Source organism: Loxodonta africana, chromosome 24, assembly GCF_030014295.1.
Source record: "Loxodonta africana isolate mLoxAfr1 chromosome 24, mLoxAfr1.hap2, whole genome shotgun sequence".
NCBI classification, from domain to species: Eukaryota; Metazoa; Chordata; class Mammalia; order Proboscidea; family Elephantidae; genus Loxodonta; species Loxodonta africana.
This window is the reverse complement of record NC_087365.1, coordinates 26,527,452-26,547,083: the sequence shown is the minus strand read 5'-3', so window position 1 is coordinate 26,547,083 and position 19,632 is coordinate 26,527,452. Positions and strand designations below refer to the sequence as shown.

At 37.9% G+C, this 19,632-nt stretch overlaps 1 protein-coding gene across 3 annotated transcripts in view; it reads left to right on the top strand.

Annotated features, from left to right (window-relative positions):
* Nucleotides 1-19,632, top strand: part of ATRN (attractin) — a 215,102-nt gene that overhangs the window by 188,026 nt on the left and 7,444 nt on the right. For all 3 annotated transcript variants that reach the window (XM_003411610.4, XM_064275832.1, XM_023550062.2), the window contains exon 27: nt 13,750-13,857. In XM_003411610.4, coding sequence (XP_003411658.1) covers nt 13,750-13,857 — 108 coding nt within the window. The remainder of the gene's footprint in view (nt 1-13,749; nt 13,858-19,632) is intronic.

Here is a 19,632-nt window from a genome sequence, read left to right as displayed (position 1 = left end):
TGTGGCCAGGCACCATCTAGTTCTTCTGGTCTCAGGATGATGTAAGTCTCTAGTTCATGTGGCCCTTTCTGTCTTGGGCTCATAGTTATCGTGTGACCTTGGTGTTCTTCATTCTCCTTTGATCCAGGTGGGTTGAGACCAATTGATGCATCTTAGATGGCCGCTTGTTAGCGTTTAAGACCCCAGATGCCCCTCTTCAAAGTGGGATGCAGAATGTTTTCTTAATAGATTTTTTTATGCCAATTGACTTAGATGTCCCCTGAAACCATGGTCCCCAGACCCCTGCCCCTGCTACGCTGGCCTTCGAAGCATTCAGTTTATTCAGGAAACTTCTTTGCTGTTGGCTTAGTCCAGTTGTGCTGACTTCCCCTGTATTGTGTGGTCTTTCCCTTCACCTAAGGTAGTTCCCGTCTACTATCTAATTAGTGAATGCCCCTTTCCCACCCTCCCTCCCTCCCTCCCCCCTCTCGTAACCACAAAGAATGTCTTCTTCTCAGTTTATACTGTTTCTCAAGAACTTATAAGAGTGGTCTTATACAGTGTTTGTCCTTTTGCATCTGACCACTTTCACTCAGCATAATGCCTTCCAGGTTCCTCCATGTTATGAAATGTTTCACAGATCCCTCACTGTTCTTTATCGATGCGTAGCATTCCACTGTGTGAATATACCATAATTTATTTAACCATTCATCTGTTGATGGACACCTTGGTTGCTTCCACCTTTTTGCTATTGTAAGCAGTGCTGCAATAAACATGGGTGTGCATGTATCTGTTCGTGTAGAGGCTCTTATTTCTCTAGGGTATATTCCGAGGAGTGGAATTTCTGGGTTGTATGGTAGTTCTATTTCTAACTTTTTAAGAAAACGCCAGATAGATTTCCAAAGTGGTTGTACCATTTTACATTCCCACCAGCAGTGTATAAGAGTTCCAGTCTCTCCGCAGCCCCTCCAACATTTATTATTTTGTGTTTTTAGGATTAATGCCAGCCTTGTTGGAGTGAGATGGAATCTCATCGTAGTTTTAATTTGCATTTCTCTAATGGCTAATGATCGAGAGCATTTTCTCATGTGTCTGTTAGCTGCCTGAATATCTTCTTTAGTGAAGTACGGGTTCATATCCTTTGCCCACTTTCTGATTGGGTAGTTTGTCTTTTTGTGGTTGCGTTTTAACAGAATCATATAGATTTTAGAGATCAGGCGCTGGTCAGAGATGTCATAGCTGAAAATTTTTTCCCAATCTGTAGGTGGTCTTTTTACTCTTTGGGTGAAGTCTTTAGATGAGCATAGGTGTTTGATTTTTAGGAGCTCCCAGTTATCTGGTTTCTCTTCGTCATTTTTGGTAATGTTTTGTGTTCTGTTTATACCTTGTATTAGGGCTCCTAACGTTGTCCCTATTTTTTCTTCCATGATCTTTATCATTTTAGTCTTTATGTTTAGGTCTTTGATCCACTTGGAGTTAGTTTTTGTGCATGGTGTGAGGTATAGGTCCTGTTTCATTTTTTTGCAAATGGATATCCAGTTATGCCAGCACCATTTGTTAAAAAGACTATCTTTCCCCCAATTAACTGACACTGGGCCTTTGTCAAATATCAGCTGCTCATATGTGGATGGATTTATATCTGGGTTCTCAATTCTGTTCCATTGGTCTATGTGCCTGTTGTTGTACCAGTACCAGGCTGTTTTGACTACTGTGGCTGTATAATATGTTCTAAAATCAGGCAGAGTGAGGCCTCCCACTTTCTTCTTCTTTTTCAGTAATGCTTTACTTATCCGGGGCTTCTTTCCCTTCCATATGAAGTTGGTGATTTGTTTCTGCATCACTTTAAAAAATGTCATTGGGATTTGGATCGGAAGTGCTTTGTATGTATAGATGGCTTTTGGTAGAATAGACATTTTTACTATTTTAAGTCTTCCTATCCATGAGCACGGTACATTTTTCCACTTATGTAGGTCCCTTTTAGTTTCTTGCACTAGTACTTTGTAGTTTTCTTTGTATAGGTCTTTGACATCTTTGGTAAGATTTATTCCTAAGTATTTTATCTTCTTGGGGGCTACAGTGAATGGTATTAATTTGGTGATTTCCTCTTCGATGTCCTTTTTGATGATGTAGAGGAATCCAAGTGATTTTTGTATGTTTATCTTGTAACCTGAGACTCTGCTGAACTATTAGTTTCAGTAGTTTTCTGGAGAATTCCTTAGGGTTTTCTTTGTATACGATCATGTCATCTGCAAATAGAGATAATTTTACTTCTTCCTTGCCAATTTGAATGCCCTTTATTTCTTCGTCTAGCCTAATTGCTCTGGCTAGGACCTCTAGCACAATGTTGAATAAGAGCGGTGATAAAGGGCATCCTTGTCTGGTTCCCGTTCTCAAGGGAAATGCTTTCAGGCTCTCTCCATTTAGAATGATGTTGGCTGTTGGCTTTGTATAGATGCCCTTTATTATGTTGAGGAATTTTCCTTCAATTCCTGTTCTGAGAGTTTTTATCATGAACGGGTGTTGGACTTTGCCAAATGCCTTTTCTGCATCAATTGATAAGATCATGTGGTTTTTGTCTTTTGTTTTATTTATATGGTGGATTACATTAATGGTTTTTCTAATATTAAACCAACCTTGCATACCTGATATAAATCCCACTTGGTCATGGTGGATTATTGTTTTGATATGTTGTTGAATTCTATTGGCTAGAATTTTGTTGAGGATTTTTGCATCTGTGTTCATGAGGGATATAGGTCTGTAATTTTCTTTTTTTGTGGTGTCTTTACCTGGTTTTGGTATCAGGGATATGGTGGCTTCATAGAATGAGTTAGGTAGTATTCCATCATTTTCTATGCTTTGAAATACCTTTAGTGGTAGTGGTGTTAACTCTTCTCTGAAAATTTGGTAGAACTCTGCAGTGAAGCTGTCCTGGCCAGGGCTTTTTTTTTGTTGGGAGTTTTTTGATCACCTTTTCAGTCTCTTTTTTTGTTATGGGTCTATTTAGTTGTTCTACTTCTGATTGTGTTAGTTTAGGTAGGTAGTGTTTTTCTAGGAATTCATCCATTTCTTCTAGGTTTACAAATTTGTTAGAGTACAATTTTTCGTAATAATCTGATATGATTCTTTTAATTTCAGTTGGGGCTGTTGTGATGTGGCCCTTCTCGTTTCTTATTCAGGTTATTTGTTGCCTTTCCTGTATTTCTTTAGTCAGTCTGGCCAATGGTTTTTCAATTTTGTTAATTTTTTCAAAGAACCAGCTTTTGGCTTTGTTAATTCTTTGAATTGCCTTTCTGATCTCTATTTCATTTAGTTCAGCTCTAATTTTTATTATTTGTTTTCTTCTGGTGCCTGATGGATTCTTTTGTTGCTCACTTTCTATTTGTTCAAGTTGTAGGGACAGTTCTCTGGTTTTGGCTCTTTCTTCTTTATGTATGTGTGCATTTATTGATATAAATTGACCTCTGAGCACTGCTTTTGCTGTGCCCCAGAGGTTTTGATAGGAAGTGTTTTCATTCTTGTCGCATTCTATGAACTTCTTTATTCCCTTCTTAATGTCTTCTATAACCCAGTCTTTTTTGATCAGGGTATTGTTCAGTTTCCAAGTATTTGATTTCTTTTCCCTGATTTTTCTCTTACTGATTTCTACTTTTATGGCCTTGTGGTCTGAGAAGATGCTTTGTAATATTTCGATGTTTTGGATTCTGCAAAGGTTTGTTTTATGATCTGATATGTGATCTATTCTAGAGAATGTTCCATGTGCAGTAGAAAAAAGGTATACTTTGCAGCTGTTGGTGGAGTGTTCTGTATAGGTCTATGAGGTCAAGTTGGTTGATTGTGTCAATTAGGTCTTCCACGTCTCTATTGAAAGAAAAAAGAAGTCCTATCCTTCTTTGACAGTGGTGTATTGAAGTCTCCTACTATAATTGTGGAGGTGTCTATCTCACTTTTCAGTTCAGTTAGTTTGTTTTTATGTATCTTGCAGCCCTGTCATTGGGTGCATAAATATTTAATATAGTTATATCTTCTGGTAAATTGTCCCTTTAATCATTATGTAGTGTCCTTTATCCTTTGTGGTGGATTTAACTTTGAAGTCTATTTTGTCAGAAATGAATATTGCTACTCCTGCTCTTTTTTGATTGGTGTTTGGTTGATGTATTTTTTTCCATCCTTTGAGTTTTAGTTTGTTTGTGTATCTAAATCTAAGGTGTGTCTCTTGTAGGCAGCATATAGATGGATCGTGTTTCTTTATCCAGTCTGTCTGTCTCTTTATTGGTGCATTTAGTCCATTTACATTCAGTGTAATTATAGATAAGTATGTGTTTAGTTAGTGCTGTCATTTTGATGCCTTTTTGTGTGTGTTGTTGACAATTTCATTTTTCCACTTTTTGTGCTGAGACATTCTTCTTTGTAAATTGTGTGTTCCTCGTTTTCATAGTAGTCGAATTTATGTTTGCTGAGTCGTTATGTTTTTCTTGGTTTTTATTTTTAGTTATGGAATTGTTAGACCTCTTTGTGATTACCTTAATATTTACCCCTGTTTTTCTAAGTAAAAACTTAACTTGTATCGTCCTATATCGCCTTGTTTTCGTCACCATATGGCAGTTCTATGCCTCCTGTATTTAGTCCCTCTTTTTGATTATTGTGATCTTTTACATAATGACTTCAATGATTCCCTGTTTTGAGCATTTTTTTCTTTTTAAAATTAATCTTAATTTGTTTTTGTGATTTCCTTATTTGAGTTGATATCAGGATGTTCTGTTCTGTGACCTTGTGTTGTGTTGTTATCTGATGTTTTTGATTTTCTGACCAATTTCCTTTAGTATTTCTTGTAGCTTTGGTTTTTGTTTTTTTTTTTTTTTGGTTTGGTTTTTGCAAATTCTCTAAGCTTGTGTTTATCTGTAAATATCTTAATTTCGCCTTCATATTTCAGAGAGAGTTTTGCTGGATAAATGATCCTTGGCTGGCAGTTTTTCTCCTTCATTGCTCTCTATATGCCATCCCATTGCCTCCTTGACTGCATGGTTTCTGCTGAGTAGTCTGAACTTATTCTTATTGATTCTCCTTTGTAGGAGACCCTGGCTGCTTTTAAAATTTTCTCTTTATCTTTGGTTTTGGCAAGTTTGATGATAATATGTCTTGGTGATTTTCTTCTTGGATCAATCTTATATGGGGTTCGATGAGCATCTTGGATAGATATCCTTTTGTCTTTCATGATGTCAGGGAAGTTTTCTGCCAACAGATCTTCAACTATTCTGTCTGTATTTTCTGTTATCCCTCCTTGTTCTGGAACTCCAATCACATGCAAGTTGTTCTTCTTGATAAAGTCCCACATGATTCTTAGGGTTTCTTCATTTTTTTTTTTTAATTCTTTTATCTGATTTTTCTTTAACTATATTGGTGTCAATTGCCTTATCCTCCAGCTCCCCCACTCTGTATTCCAATTGCTCAATTCTGCTCCTCTGACTTGCTATTGAGTTGTTTAATTCTGTAATTTTACTGTTAATCTTTTGGATTTCTGAATGCTGTCTCTCTGTGGATTCTTGCAGCTTATTAATTTTTCCACTATGTTCTTTAATAATCTTTTTGATTCCTTCAACTGCTTTATCAGTGTGTTCCTTGGCTTTTTCTGTAGATTGGCTTATTTCATTTATGAGGTCATCCCTGATGTCTTGAAGCATTCGGTAAATTAGTTTCTTATATTCTGCATCTGGCAGAAATTTTTTTTAAATGAAGAAACCTTAAGAATCATGTGGGACTCTATCAAGAGAAATAACCTATGAGTGATTGGAGTTCCAGAACAGGGAGGGATAACAGAAAATACAGTGAGAATTGTTGAAGATATGTTGGCAGAAAACTTCCCTGATACCGTGAAAGTTGAGAAGATATCTGTCCAAGATGAACGTCAAACTCCACATAAGATTGATGTTAAAAGAAGGTCACCAAGACATATTATAATCAAACTTGCCAAAACCAAAGATAAAAACAGAATTTTAAGAGCAGCTAGGGATAAACAAAAATTCACCTACAAAGGAGAGTCAGTAAGAATAAGCTTGGACTACTCGGCAGAAACTGTGCAGGCAAGAAGGCAATGGGATAACTTCTGTAAAAAATTGAAGGAAAAAAATTGTCAGCTGAGAATCATATATCCAGCAAAACTGTCTCTCAAATATGAAGGTGAAATTAGAATGTTTCCAGATAAACGGAAGTTTAAGGAATTCGTAAAAACCAAACCAAAATGACAAGAAATACTAAACAGAGTTCTTTGGATAGAAAATCAATAATATCAGGTTTCAACCCAAGCCTAGAATGCTGGGTGGAGCAATCAGAAGTCAACCCAGAGAGGGAAATCAAAAAAATAAATCAAGATTAAAAAACACTCAAAACAGGGTAACAGTGATGTTATTATGTAAAAGAAGACAACATTAAAACAATAAAGAGGGACTAAGAAGTGTATTCATAGATCTTCCATATGGGGAGGAAGATAAGGTGATACAAAGAAATACAAGTTAAATTTAAATTTGGAAAAATAGGGGTAAATAATAAGGTAACCATAAAGGAGACAAACTATCCTACACACCAAAAGAAAATACGAGAAAAAAACAGACTCAGGAGAAACAAAATCAACAACAATAAATATGAGAAAAGAACAATATATAATCTACTCAGCACATAAAAGTAAGTACGAAAACGAAACTGTCAACAACACAGAAAGACATCAAAATGATAGCATTAAATTCATTCCTATCCATAATCACGCTGAATGTAAATGGACGAAATGCACTAATAAAGAGACAGAGAGTGGCAGAATAGATTAAAAAACACGATCCTTCTTTATGCTGCGTACAAGAGACACACCTAAGACTTACAGACACAAACTAAAACTCAAAGGATGGAAAAATATCAACCAAACAATCAAAAAAGAGAAGGACTGGCAAAATTAATTTCTGAAGAAATAGACTTTAAAGTTAAATCCATCATAAACGATAAGGACACTGTATAATGATTAAAGGGACACTATACCAAGAAGATATAACCATATTAAATATTTATGCACCCAATGACAGGGCTGCGATATACATAAAAAAAACTCTATCAGCTTTGAAAAGTGAGATAGACAGCTCCACATTAATACTAGGAGGACTTCAACACACCACTTTCAGTGAAGGACAGGACATCCAGAAAGAAGCTGAATAAAGACATGGAAGATCTAAATGCCACAGTCAACCAACTTGACCTCATGAACATATACAGAAAACTCCACCCAACAGCAGCCAAGTATACTTTCTTTTGTAGTGCACATGGAACATTCTCTAGACTAGACCACATATTAGAGCATAAAGCAAGCCTTAGCAGAACCCAGAACATGGAAATATTACAAAGCATCCTCTCTGACCCTAAGGCCATAAAAGCGGAAATCAATAACAGAAAGAGCAGAGAAGAGAAATCCAACACTTGGAAAATGAACAATACCCTGCTCAAAAAAGACTGGATTATAGAAGATATTAAGGATGAAATAAATTTATAGAATCCAATGAGAATGAAAACACTTTCTATCAGAACCTTTGGGACACATCAAAAGCAGTTCTCAGAGCTCAATTTATATCAATAAATGCACACATACAAAAAGAAGAAGGGATCAAAAACAAAGAATTATCCCTACAACTTGAACAAATAGAAAGGGAGGAACAAAAGAAGCCCACAGGCACCAGAAGAAAAATAATAAAAATTAGAGCTGAACTAAATGAAATAGAAAACAGAAAAACAATTGAAAGAATTAACAAGACCAAAAGCTGGTTCTTTGAAAAAAGTCAACAAAACCGATAAACCCTTGTCCAAACTGACAAAAGAAAAGCAGGAGAGGAAGCAAATAACTCAAATGAAAAATGAGATGGGCGATATTACAACAGACCCAACTGAAATTAAAAGAATCATATCAGATTACTATGAAAAATTGTACTCTAACAAATTTGAAAACCTAGAAGAAATGGATGAATTCGTAGAAACACTCTACCTACCTAAACTGACACAAACAGAGGTAGAACACCTAAGTAGACCCATAACAGAAGAAGAGATTGAAAAGCTAATCAAAAAGCTCCCAACAACAACAACAAAAAAGCCCTGGCCTGGAGGGCTTCACTTCAGAGTTCGATGAAACTTTCAGAGAAGAGTTAACACCACTACTACTAAAGGTATTTCAGAGCATAGAAAAGAACAGAATACTCCCCAACTCGTTCTATGAAGCCACCATATCCCTGATACCCACACCAGGTAAAGATACCACAAAAAAAGAAAATTACAGACTTATACCCCTCATGAACTTAGATGCAAATATCCTCAACAAAATTCTAGCTGATAGAATTCAACAATCTATGAAAAAATTAATTCACCATGACCAAGTGGAATTCATACCAGGTATCCAGGGATGATTCAACATTAGAAAAACAATGTAATCCATCATATAAATAAAACAGAAAACAAAAATCACATGATTTTATCAATTGAGGCAGAAAAGGCATTTGACAAAGTTCAACACCTATTCATGATAAACACTCTCAGCAAAATAGGAATATAAGGAAAATTCCTCAGCATAATAAATGGCATTTATACAAAGCCAGTAGCCAACATCATCCTAAATGGAGAGAGCCTGAAAGCATTCCCTTTGAGATCGGGAACCAGACAAGGATGCCCTTTATCACGGCGCTTATTCAACATTGTGCTGGAGGTCCTAGCTAGAGCAGTTAGGCTAGATAAAGAAATAAAGGGCATACAGATTGGCAAGGAAGAAGCAAAAATATCTCTGTTTGCAGATGACATGATCTTATACACAGAAAACCCTAAGGAATCCTCCAGAAAACTACTGAAACTAATAGAAAAGTTCAGCAGAGTTTCGGGATACAAGATAAATATACAAAAATCAGTTGGATTCCTCTATGCCAACAAAGAGACCATCAAAGAGGAAATCACCAAATCAATACCATTTACAGTAGCCCTCAAGAAGATAAAATACTTAGGAATAAATCTTACCAGAGATGTAAAAGACTTATACAAAGAAAACTACAAAACACTTCGCAAGAAACCAAAAGACACCTACATAAGTGGAAAAACATACCTTGCTCATGGATAGGAAGACTTAACATTATAAAAATGTCTATTCTACCAAAAGCGATCTATAGATTTAATGCAATTCCAATCCAAAATCCAACAACATTTTTTAATGAGATGGAAAAACAAATCATCATATGGAAGGGAAAGAGGCCCCAGAAAAGTAAAGCATTACTGAAAAAGAAGAACAAAGTGGGAGGACTCCCTCTACCTGATTTTAAAACCTACAGTAGTCCAATTAGCATGGTACTGGTACAGCAACAAATACATAGACCAGTGGAACAGAATTGAGAATCTAGACATAAATCCATCCACATATGAGCAGTTGATACTTGACAAAGGGCCCAAAACAAATGGGGAAAAGACAGCCTTTTTAACAAATGGTGCTGGCATAACTGGATATCCATCTGCAAAAAAATGAAACAAAACCCATACCTCACTCCATGCACAAAAATGAGCTCAAAATGGATCAAAGACCTAAGTATAAAATCTAAAACGATAAAAGTCCTGGAAGAAAAAATAGGGACAATGCTAGGAGCCCTAATACATGGCATAAACAGTATACAAAACATTATTAAGAATGCAGAAGAAAAACTAGATAACTGGGAGCTCCTAAAAATCAAACACCTATGCTCATCCAAAGGCTTCACCAAAAGACTAAAAAGACTACCTACAGACTGGGAAAAAGTTTTTAGCTATGACATTTCTGATCAGTGCCTGATCTCTAAAATCTACATGATACTGCAAAAACTCAACTACAAAAATACAAATATCCCAATTAAAAAATGGGCAAAAGATATGAATAGACACTTCACTAAAGAAGACATTCAGGTAGCTAACAGATATATGAGGAAATGTTCACGATCATTAACCATTAGAGAAATGCAGATCAGAACTACAATGAGATTTCATCTCACTCCAACAAGGCTGGCATTAATCCAAAAAACACAAAATAATAAATGTTGGAGAGGTTATGGAATGGTTGGAACGCTTCTACACTGCTGATGGGAATGTCAAATGGTACAACCACTCTGAAAATCGGTTTGGCACTTCCTTCAAAAGCTGAAAATAGAACTACCATACTATCCAGCAATCCTGCTCCTTGGAATATATCCTAGAGAAATAAGAGCCTTTACACAAACAGATGTATGACACCCATGTTCATTGCAGCACTGTTTACAATAACTAAAAGATGGAAGCAACCAAGGTGCCCATCAATGGGTGAATGGATAAATAAATTATGGTATATTCACACAATGTAATACTGTGCATGTATAAAGAACAGTGAGGAATCTGTGAAACATTTCATAACATGGAGTAATCTGGAAGGCATTATGCTGAATGAAATTAGTCAGTTGCAAAAGGACAAATATTGTATTAAGACCACTACTATAAGAACTCAAGAAATAGCTTAAACACAGAAGAAAATACTCTTTGATGGTTATGAGAGGGGGGAGGGAGGGATGTTGGAAGAGGGGTATTCACTAATTAGATAGTAGATAAGAACTACTTTACCGGAAGGGAAAGACAACACACGATACAGAGACGGTCAGCACAACTGGATTAAACAAAAAGAAGGAAGTTGCCTGAATAAACTGAATGCTTCGAAGGCCAGCATAGCTGGGTCCGGGGTTTGGGGACCATGGTTTCAGGGGACATCTAAGTCAATTGGTGTAATAAAATCTATTAAGAAAACATTCTGCATCCCACTTTGAAGAGTGGCGTCTGGGGTCTGAAACTCTAGAAAGCAGCCATCTAAGATGCATCAATTGGTATCAACCCAAAGGAGAATGAAGAACACAAAGGACGCAAGGTAATTATGAGCCCGAGAGACAGAAAGGGCCACGTAAACCAGAGTCTACATCAGCCTGAGACCAGAAGAACTAGATGGTGCTCGGTTTCCTGACAGGGAACACTACAGATGAACCCCTGAGAAAGCAGTAGAGCGGTGGGATGCATACCCCAAATTCTTATAAAAAGACCAGACGTTCTGTGGGCCCTGGACAATGTGTTGGAGAGGGATGCTGGTGAGGAGTAAGCTTCTTCTATCAGGTGGACACTTGAGACTATGTTGGCGTCTCCTGTCTGGAGGGGAGATGAGAGGGTAGAGGGGGTTAGAAGCTGGCGAAATGGACAGGAAAAGACAGAGTGGAGGGAGGGAGCTGGCTGTCTCATTAGGGGGAGAGCAATTGGAAGTATGTGTGAAAGACTGACTTGATTTGTAAACTTTTGCTTAAGCACAAAAAAATTAAAGTCACAAAGGGAAAGATAAATTTGACTGCAACGAAACTTAAAGCTGTGCATGATAAGACATGAACCAAATTTAAATAACCATACGCTGTAATCACCCCTTTCACCAATAATATATTTTCTATAAGGACATACCTCGGGAAGCATACACAATAATTCACTGACAGCAGTTACCTCTGGGGAGAGTACAGAGTGTGTGAGAAGTGATCAGAGGTAACTTCAGCCTTTTCTGTTCTATTTTTAAATTTCTATTTAAAAATTATTATATCCCTCTTGAAACTGCATATGTTTTGTTATATATATTTTCACCACAATAAAAAAAAAAAAAATCAAGGTTTCTGTTTTCCCAGCCCATGTTCCAGGGTTCTGTGCTGAGATTTCCATAACGCTGAATCCCTACTCTGCTGCAGTTCACATACTAGTGCCTTTATGAGGCGTGCAGAACATGTTAAGCACTTAGAACAGGGCCTGGCATGTAGCAAGGACTTAAACAGTGTTACCTGCTATTGTTGTTGTTGTAAATAACATCAAATCATTCACGCCTTCTACAGTTCATGGAGTCCCCTCAGTCACTTAACTTTGCTCTGGGTGTTCAAGACTTTGTGCTAAGAAAAAGAGAAATAAGTTTAGTTCCTGTTGGAAAGGAGACAAAATCATTTTCAGATAAGGTTTTGAGACAGTAGGATAGAGATTTGCCTGTATACAAATTAATACTTAAGTATACCAAAAATAAATAATACAGAAGCCAAACAGCCAGCTGGAAAATATTTGTAATGTACATGAAATAGAAAATAAGGAAAAGGTGAACACAAAAGGAAAAGGAAACATGTTTGTTTTTAAAATGCACTTAGTATGCAGTTGGATCAACCAATAAACTAAGCTTTGACTCTTGTTATTTAGAATTTCTCTATAACCATGAACCTGACCGTTCAGAATATATTCCATCATTTCTAAAATCTCAGCCATGATTTACTCCTAAAAACTGTAGAAGAAATGATTTGATGTTATTTTACAACAACAATAATAATAATAGCAAACACTAAGTCTTTGCTATGCACCAGGCCCTGTCCGAAGTGCTTCTACACACATTGTCACCTGCACTCCTCGTAAAGGCACTAGAATGTGCACTGGAGGAGGGTTGATGTAGCATCATCACATTCCCTGAAGGATAAGAGAATTATTATCTTTCCCCTACGAACTGCACGTGGGGAAATCCCAGCACTTGGAATTACACAAAACCCAGCACTTGGAATTACACAAAACCCAGAGCAGTCCTGCTGCATATATTAGTTATGAGGTGTTGGAATGTTTTATTTGGTATTTTAAGAAATGTTTTAACATAAAAATGTCCTTCTAGAACACAGCCATGATCTCTCCAGCCCAAGATTCTGCCTCCTACAATAGGAGACAAAAGTAAAGGCCAATTATCTTCTCAAAGCTTCAACGGCATGCCCAGAAGACTTCTGATACCCTTAATAAGATATAATTAATCACTCACCATGGGCTAGGTACACTGTGCTAGTTAAATTATCTCAGTTGATCTAATGACAACCTATGGGGTAAAAATTCATCTCAGAGAGAAAGAAACTGAAGCCTAGAGACTTTAAATACCTCTCTTAAGGTCACAGAGCTGGACAACTGTGGAACAGGGACTCACATCCAAGACTGTCTAAATCCAGACCTCCTACTTGTCCCTTTTCCCTGGGGAACTTCATGCTTGTTTATGCTTTTACCTTCTAACACTTTTTTGAATAAAGAGTTCTCTCAGTTCCTCTTAATTGCCTAATGAAGGACTGGGTTTTGTTTCTGTGGGAATACCTGGTTCAAGTTTCAGCAAAAGAAGGAATCCTGGCTTTAATCTAGTAATAAAAATATGAGGAAATAGAGTTACATCATTTATCTGTTTAACAGGCAGGCATGGTAGCATTACATGCATCAGTACTTTAGTATGTTATCTCTAATAGATAAGGACTTTTTTTTTTAGTGACAATACTACTATCACATTGAACAAAATTTAATAACTCCTAGTTTTTTTTAGTATTATCTAAAGGAGCCCTGGTGGCACAGTGGTTAATAAGCATTTGGCTGCTAACTGAAAGGTCAGTGGTGCAAACCCACCAGCCACTCTCTGAGAGAAAGATGTGGCAGATTGCTTCCATAAAGATTAGGGAACCCCCCTGGGGCAGTTCTACTCTGTCCTACAGGGTCACTATGAGTTGGAATTGACTTGAAGACAATGGGTTTTTTAATGTTATCTAATACCTAGTCCATGTTCATATTCCCCAGCTGTCTCAAAGATATCTTTTTGAACTTTATTTGTTTGAATAGGGGAGAATGAGGTGTTTTTGATATATAATATTCTGTAATAAAGTCTCAGCACTCATTATATTAATGCTTGCTGTATTGTTTATTCATTAGCAACTTCTTCGAGAGATGCAACAGATGGCCAGTCGTCCTTTTGCTTCTGTAAACGTTGCCTTGGAAACAGATGAAGAGCCCCCTGATCTTATTGGGGGGAGTATAAAGGTGAGAATAGGATTCACAAACCCCTACAACTTGACTTGGCAAAACTAAACCTGGGAAACCAGAGAGAGGTGGAGCCTTACTCTGTTGCCTGTTATTTTTCCCTCTCTCTTTCTTTTTAACATTCAGCCAAAACACTGATGCTGTCAGGTATTCTTTTGCTTTCATTTTCCAGTCCTTTGTTTGTGTCATTAAGCATTCTTGGGTTCAGGGAATTTTTAAGTAGTAAATGATTTGTCCGATTTTCATGTTAATATTGTGTGGGATAATATTTTAAAACTTCTACTGAAACTAGCTAAATCAAACTGTAGTTCTTTATAATTATGTTTTGGGGATTTTACTTAAAGGAGCAAAATCATATTTCACTATGTATTTTTTGGAAAATAAATATTTTCTAACCCCCCCAAAAAGATGAAAAGGAATGATAAGACTTTCTCTTTTGGAAAAAATGATGGCATAGATACTCTGGGGAACCTGCCCATGCAAACAGCTGTATCCTAAACAAAACATACTTATTAAAGCATGAATGAGCTCGCAGGAAGTAGGTGACATCTCCAGGATTCATCCTCCTTTCCCTCCACCAAAAAAGAACAGTGACTGAAAACTCAGATCCATGAGTGGTGTAAAGTGGTTCCAGATTGGTAACACACCACAACTCCCAGCCAAAGTAGATGCACGTTCTCTCTGTAGGAAAGCATCCCCAGTTCAGCCCTGCAGGATTCCCAGAGATCAAGATCAAGCAATGAGAGATTATCAAGGACAAAAGGAGGCAAGCCAACATGAGTTAAAAGTCAGTAGAAACAGTAGATAATGGATTTAGACAGTACTCCAGTTGTTAAAATTGACAGCTAAAGAATATAGTTTAGCAAAATATGAAATGTTTAGAGAAATAAAAGATGGAATCATAAAGACGAGCAATCAATGAAAGTTAACAGTAGCCAAGTAGATCTGAACTAGAACCAAATAGGATGTCTAGAAATGAAAAAAACAGTAATTGGTTAAAAAAAAACACTCAGTTTACATGTTAAACAGCAGTCAGACATAGGGGAGGATAGAGAATTTGTGAACTGAAAGATGACTCTCAAAAAATTATACAGTACAGCACAGATAGATATGGAGATGGAAATATGACAGAAAATAAGAATATGGAGGATAAAATGAGAAGATCCAACGTATGTATGATTAGAGTTCTAGAACAAATGCATGGAATGAGGGAGATATTTAGACAAATAGCAGCTGATAGTTTTCCAGAACTGATGGAAGACATGAATATATAGATTCTGGAAGTAAAACATCACAAGCCAGATTAAAGAAAGAAAGTGAGAGGGAAGTCAGGAAAGAAAGCTGCAGTTGGATGTATCATAGTAAAACTGCAGAGCTCCAAAGACAAAGAGAAGATCTAAAAATTGGCCAGAAGGAAAAAAAAGATTTAATATCACCTACAAAGGATTGACACACTGACAGCTGACTCTTCATTAGTGACATCAGAAGCCAGAAAAGAGTGGAAAAGTGTCTTCAAAGTGCTGAAAGAAAAGAACTGCCAACCTAGACTAGTGGGCCCAGTAAAACCACCTTCCAAGAACAAGGATGAAATAAAGCATCTTTAGGCTGGAAGAAAAACAGAGTTCACAACCAACAAACCTGTACAAAAGAAATGCCTGAAGGGTATGCTAGAAAGATAAAAAAAATTACCCCAGGAGGATAAACTGAGGTGTAAGAAGGAATAATGAGTAAATAAAATAGAAAACATACACATAAATCTAAAACAAAATAATAATTTATGGGATTAAAAAGAAAAAAGACAACCCTAAAGCACTGCACAGCAGCCTTACGTGTAAGCAGCATATGACACAATTGGTTATTCCTTAAAACGCTTACTAGTCTTTTCTTCCAAGATACCACCTGGCTGTTCTTACTCAGTGTTCTTTGCTCCATCCTCTTCATCTCCCCAAAACTGAACACTGCTGTACTCCAGGCTCAATGTTGGAGCCTCTTTTCATGTCTCTTATGCCCATTCCCTTGGTGATCTTATCTATCATGGATTTAAACTCCATGACCCTCTCCACCCATATCTCCTGCCATGAGCCTCTGACTCATATCCAGTTGCTTGTTTGATGTCCCCACTTGGATGTCTTAACAGGCACCTCAAACTTAACATGTTTAAAACCAACTCTGGATATTATTTGCCAGACCTGCTCCTCTGGCATGTCTTCCTTCACTCTGTAAATATCGCCTCCATCATTATAATTTCTCAGGCAAAAATCATAGAATTATCCTTGTCTTACTCTTGCTCTTATTTTCTTATTTGACATCCAGTCCATGAGCAGATCTTTTTGGCTTTGTCTTCAGAAATATTTCCCAACATCTGGCTGAGATGGCCCCCAAACTCTCTGTTAGCCCCAAACTAAAACCATTCCCAAAGCCAACTCTTCAGACAGATTAGACTGGACTATAAGACATAAAATGATAGTCGTGAAAAGTGTGCTTCGTAGCTCAAGTAGATACCTGAGACTAAATGGGCAGTTCCTGTCCAGAGGCGAGATGAGAAGGAAGGAAGGGACAGGAGCTGGTTGAACGGACACAGGAAATCCAGGGTAGGAAGGAGGAGTGTGCTGTCACATTATAGGGAGAGCAACTAAGGTCACATAACAATGTGTATATAAATTTTTGTGTGAGAAACTAACTTGAACTGTAAGCTTTCACTTAAAATGCAATTTAAAATTTTTTTTATTTAAAAAAATACATATATTTCCCAACAACTGGCACTGCCTCCATCACTGTTACCACCCCGATTTAGGCCACTGTCATCCTCACCTAAATTATTGTTGTAGCCTCATAACTGGTTTCCCCACTTCTGCCATTTCACGCATTTAGTCAATTCCTTGTGCCTCAGCCAGAGTGGTACCGGTAATGATTTTCTTCACCCAAATTAAAGAAATTGATTGATGACATACTGGGGACTATGGTAGGCAGAAAGTTAAAGTTGGCCACTAAGACTCCTGTTCCCATGCTTATCCAGTCAAACTCTATTCCAAGTGTTGCTATAAAGGGAGTTTACAGATGTAATAAAAATCCCAAAATAGATGTCCTTGAGGCATGGAGAGAGTTTTCTCCAGCTGGTGATGGAAGAGGGAGCCAGAGAGATTGGAATCATGAGAAGGACTGGAAGCACCATCGCTGGTTTGAAGGTGGAGGGGGCCATGTGAGAAGGAATGCGGGTGGCCTCTAGGAGAAGAGAGCAGCCCCTGGCTGACAGGAAGCAAGGAAATGGGGACCTCAGACCTACAGCCTCAAGGAACTGGATTTTGTCAACCACTTGAATGAGCTTGGAAATGGATTCTTCCCCTTCCCCTTCTCAAAGATAAGAGCCCAGCCTGGTCAACACCTTGACTTCAGTCTTGTGAGACCCTGAGCAGAAAACCCTCAGAGTCCAGCTGGACTTCTGACCTACAGAAATGTGAGATAATAAATGGGTGTTACTTTAAGCAACTAAGTTTGTGGAAACAATAGAAACTAATATAGAGAGCATCTTTTAAAAACTACATCCAAAGGCTGCAAAAGAAAATAAAGACATACTTTTCAGAGCCCAGTGCATCCTAAGAGTAGGCGACAAATCCATTTGGTCAGCCATCCAGCTCCTACAAGTGGCAGGCAGGTCTGCATAGTGTCTCAAGGACAGCTGAAAGAGTTTCAGTTTTAAAACGTCTCCATGTTTCCGGATCTGTGTCTGAGCCAGCTATGCAGAATTGTCTGACGTATCTACCAAAGGCAGTTAGCCGACAATATTCTTCCTCTCACTGATGTTAAATGATTGTTACTACCTTTAAAAATGTTTCATTTTCTGAAACAAGACCCATACCTCACTCCATGCACAAAAAATGAGCTCAAAATGGATCAAAGACCTAAATATAAAATCTAAAACGATAAAGGTCCTTGAAGAAAAAATAGGGACAATGCTAGGAGCCCTAATACATGGCATAAACAGTATACAAAACATTATTAAGAATGCAGAAGAAAAACTAGATAACTGGGAGCTCCTAAAAATCAAACACCTATGCTAATCCAAAGACTTTGCCAAAAGACTAAAAAGACTACCTGCAGACTGGGAAAAAGTTTTTAGCTATGACATTTCTGATCAGCGCCTGATCCCTAAAATCTGCATGATACTGCAAAAACTCAACTGCAAAAAGACAAATATCCCAATTAAAAAATGGGCAAAAGATATGAATAGACACTTCACTAAAGAAGACATTCAGGTGGCTAACAGATATATGAGGAAATGTTCACGATCATTAACCATTAGAGAAATGCAGATCAGAACTACAATGAGATTTCATCTCACTCCAACAAGGCTGGCATTAATCCAAAAAACACAAAATAATAAATGTTGGAGAGGCGGTGGAGAGGTTGGAACACTTCTACACTGCTGATGGGAATGTCAAATGGTACAACCACTTTGGAAATCGATTTGGCACTTCCTTCAAAAGTGCCAAATCCAGCAATCCTGCTCCTTGGAATATATCCTAGAGAAATAAGAGCCTTTACACGAACAGATGTATGCACACCCATGTTCATTGCAGCACTGTTTACAATAACAAAAAGATGGAAGCAACCAAGTTGCCCATCAACGGATGAATGGATAAATAAATTATGGTATATTCATACAATGGAATACTACGCATCGATAAAGAACAGTGAGGAATCTGTGAAACATTTCATAACATGGAGGAACCTGGAAGGCATTATGCTGAGTGAAATTAGTCAGTTGCAAAAGGACAAATATTGTATAAGACCACTATTATAAGAACTTGAGAAGTAGTTTAAACTGAGAAGAAAACATTCTTTTGTAGTTATGAGACGGGGGAGGGAGGGTGAGAAAGGGGCATTCACTAATTAGATAGTAGATGGGAACTACCTTAGGTGAAGGGAAAGAGCACACAATACAGGGGAGGTCAGCACAACTGGACTAAGCCAACAGCAAAGAAGTTTCCTGAATAAACTGAATGCTTCAAAGGCCAGCGTGGCAGGGGTCTGGGGACCGTGGTTTCAGGGGACATCTAAGTCAATTGGCATAAAAAAACTATTGAGAAAACATTCTGCATCCCACTTTGAAGAGTGGCATCTGGGGTCTTAAACACTAGCAAGCAGCCATCTAAGATGCATCAATTGGTCTCAACCCACCTGAATCAAAGGAGAGTGAAGAACACCAAGGACACAAGACGATTACGAACCCAAGAGACAGAAAGGGCCACATGAATCAGAGACCACATCATCCTGAGACCAGAAGAACTAGATGGTGCCCAGTTACAACTGATGACTGCCCTGTCAGGGAACACAACAGAGAACCCCTGAGGGAGCAGGAGAACAGTGGGATGCATACCCCAAATTCTCATAAGACCAGACTTCATGATCTTACTGAGACTAGAAGGACCCTGGTGGTCATGGCCCCCAGACTTCTGTTGGCCCAGGACAGGAACCGTTCCCGAAGCCAACTCTTCAGACATGGATTGGACTGGACAGTGGGTTGGAGAGGGATGCTGGTGAAGAGTGAGCTGCTTGGATCAGGTGGACACTTGAAACTACATTGGCATCTCCTGCCTGGAGGGGGGATGAGAGGGTGGAGGGGGTTAGAAGCTGGTGAAATGGACACAAAAAGAGAGAGTGGAGGGAGAGAGCAGGCTGTCTCATTAGGGGGAAAGTAATTGGGAGTGTGTAGCAAGGTGTATATGGGTTTTTGTGTGAGATACTGACTTGATTTGTAAACTTTCAGTTAAAAAA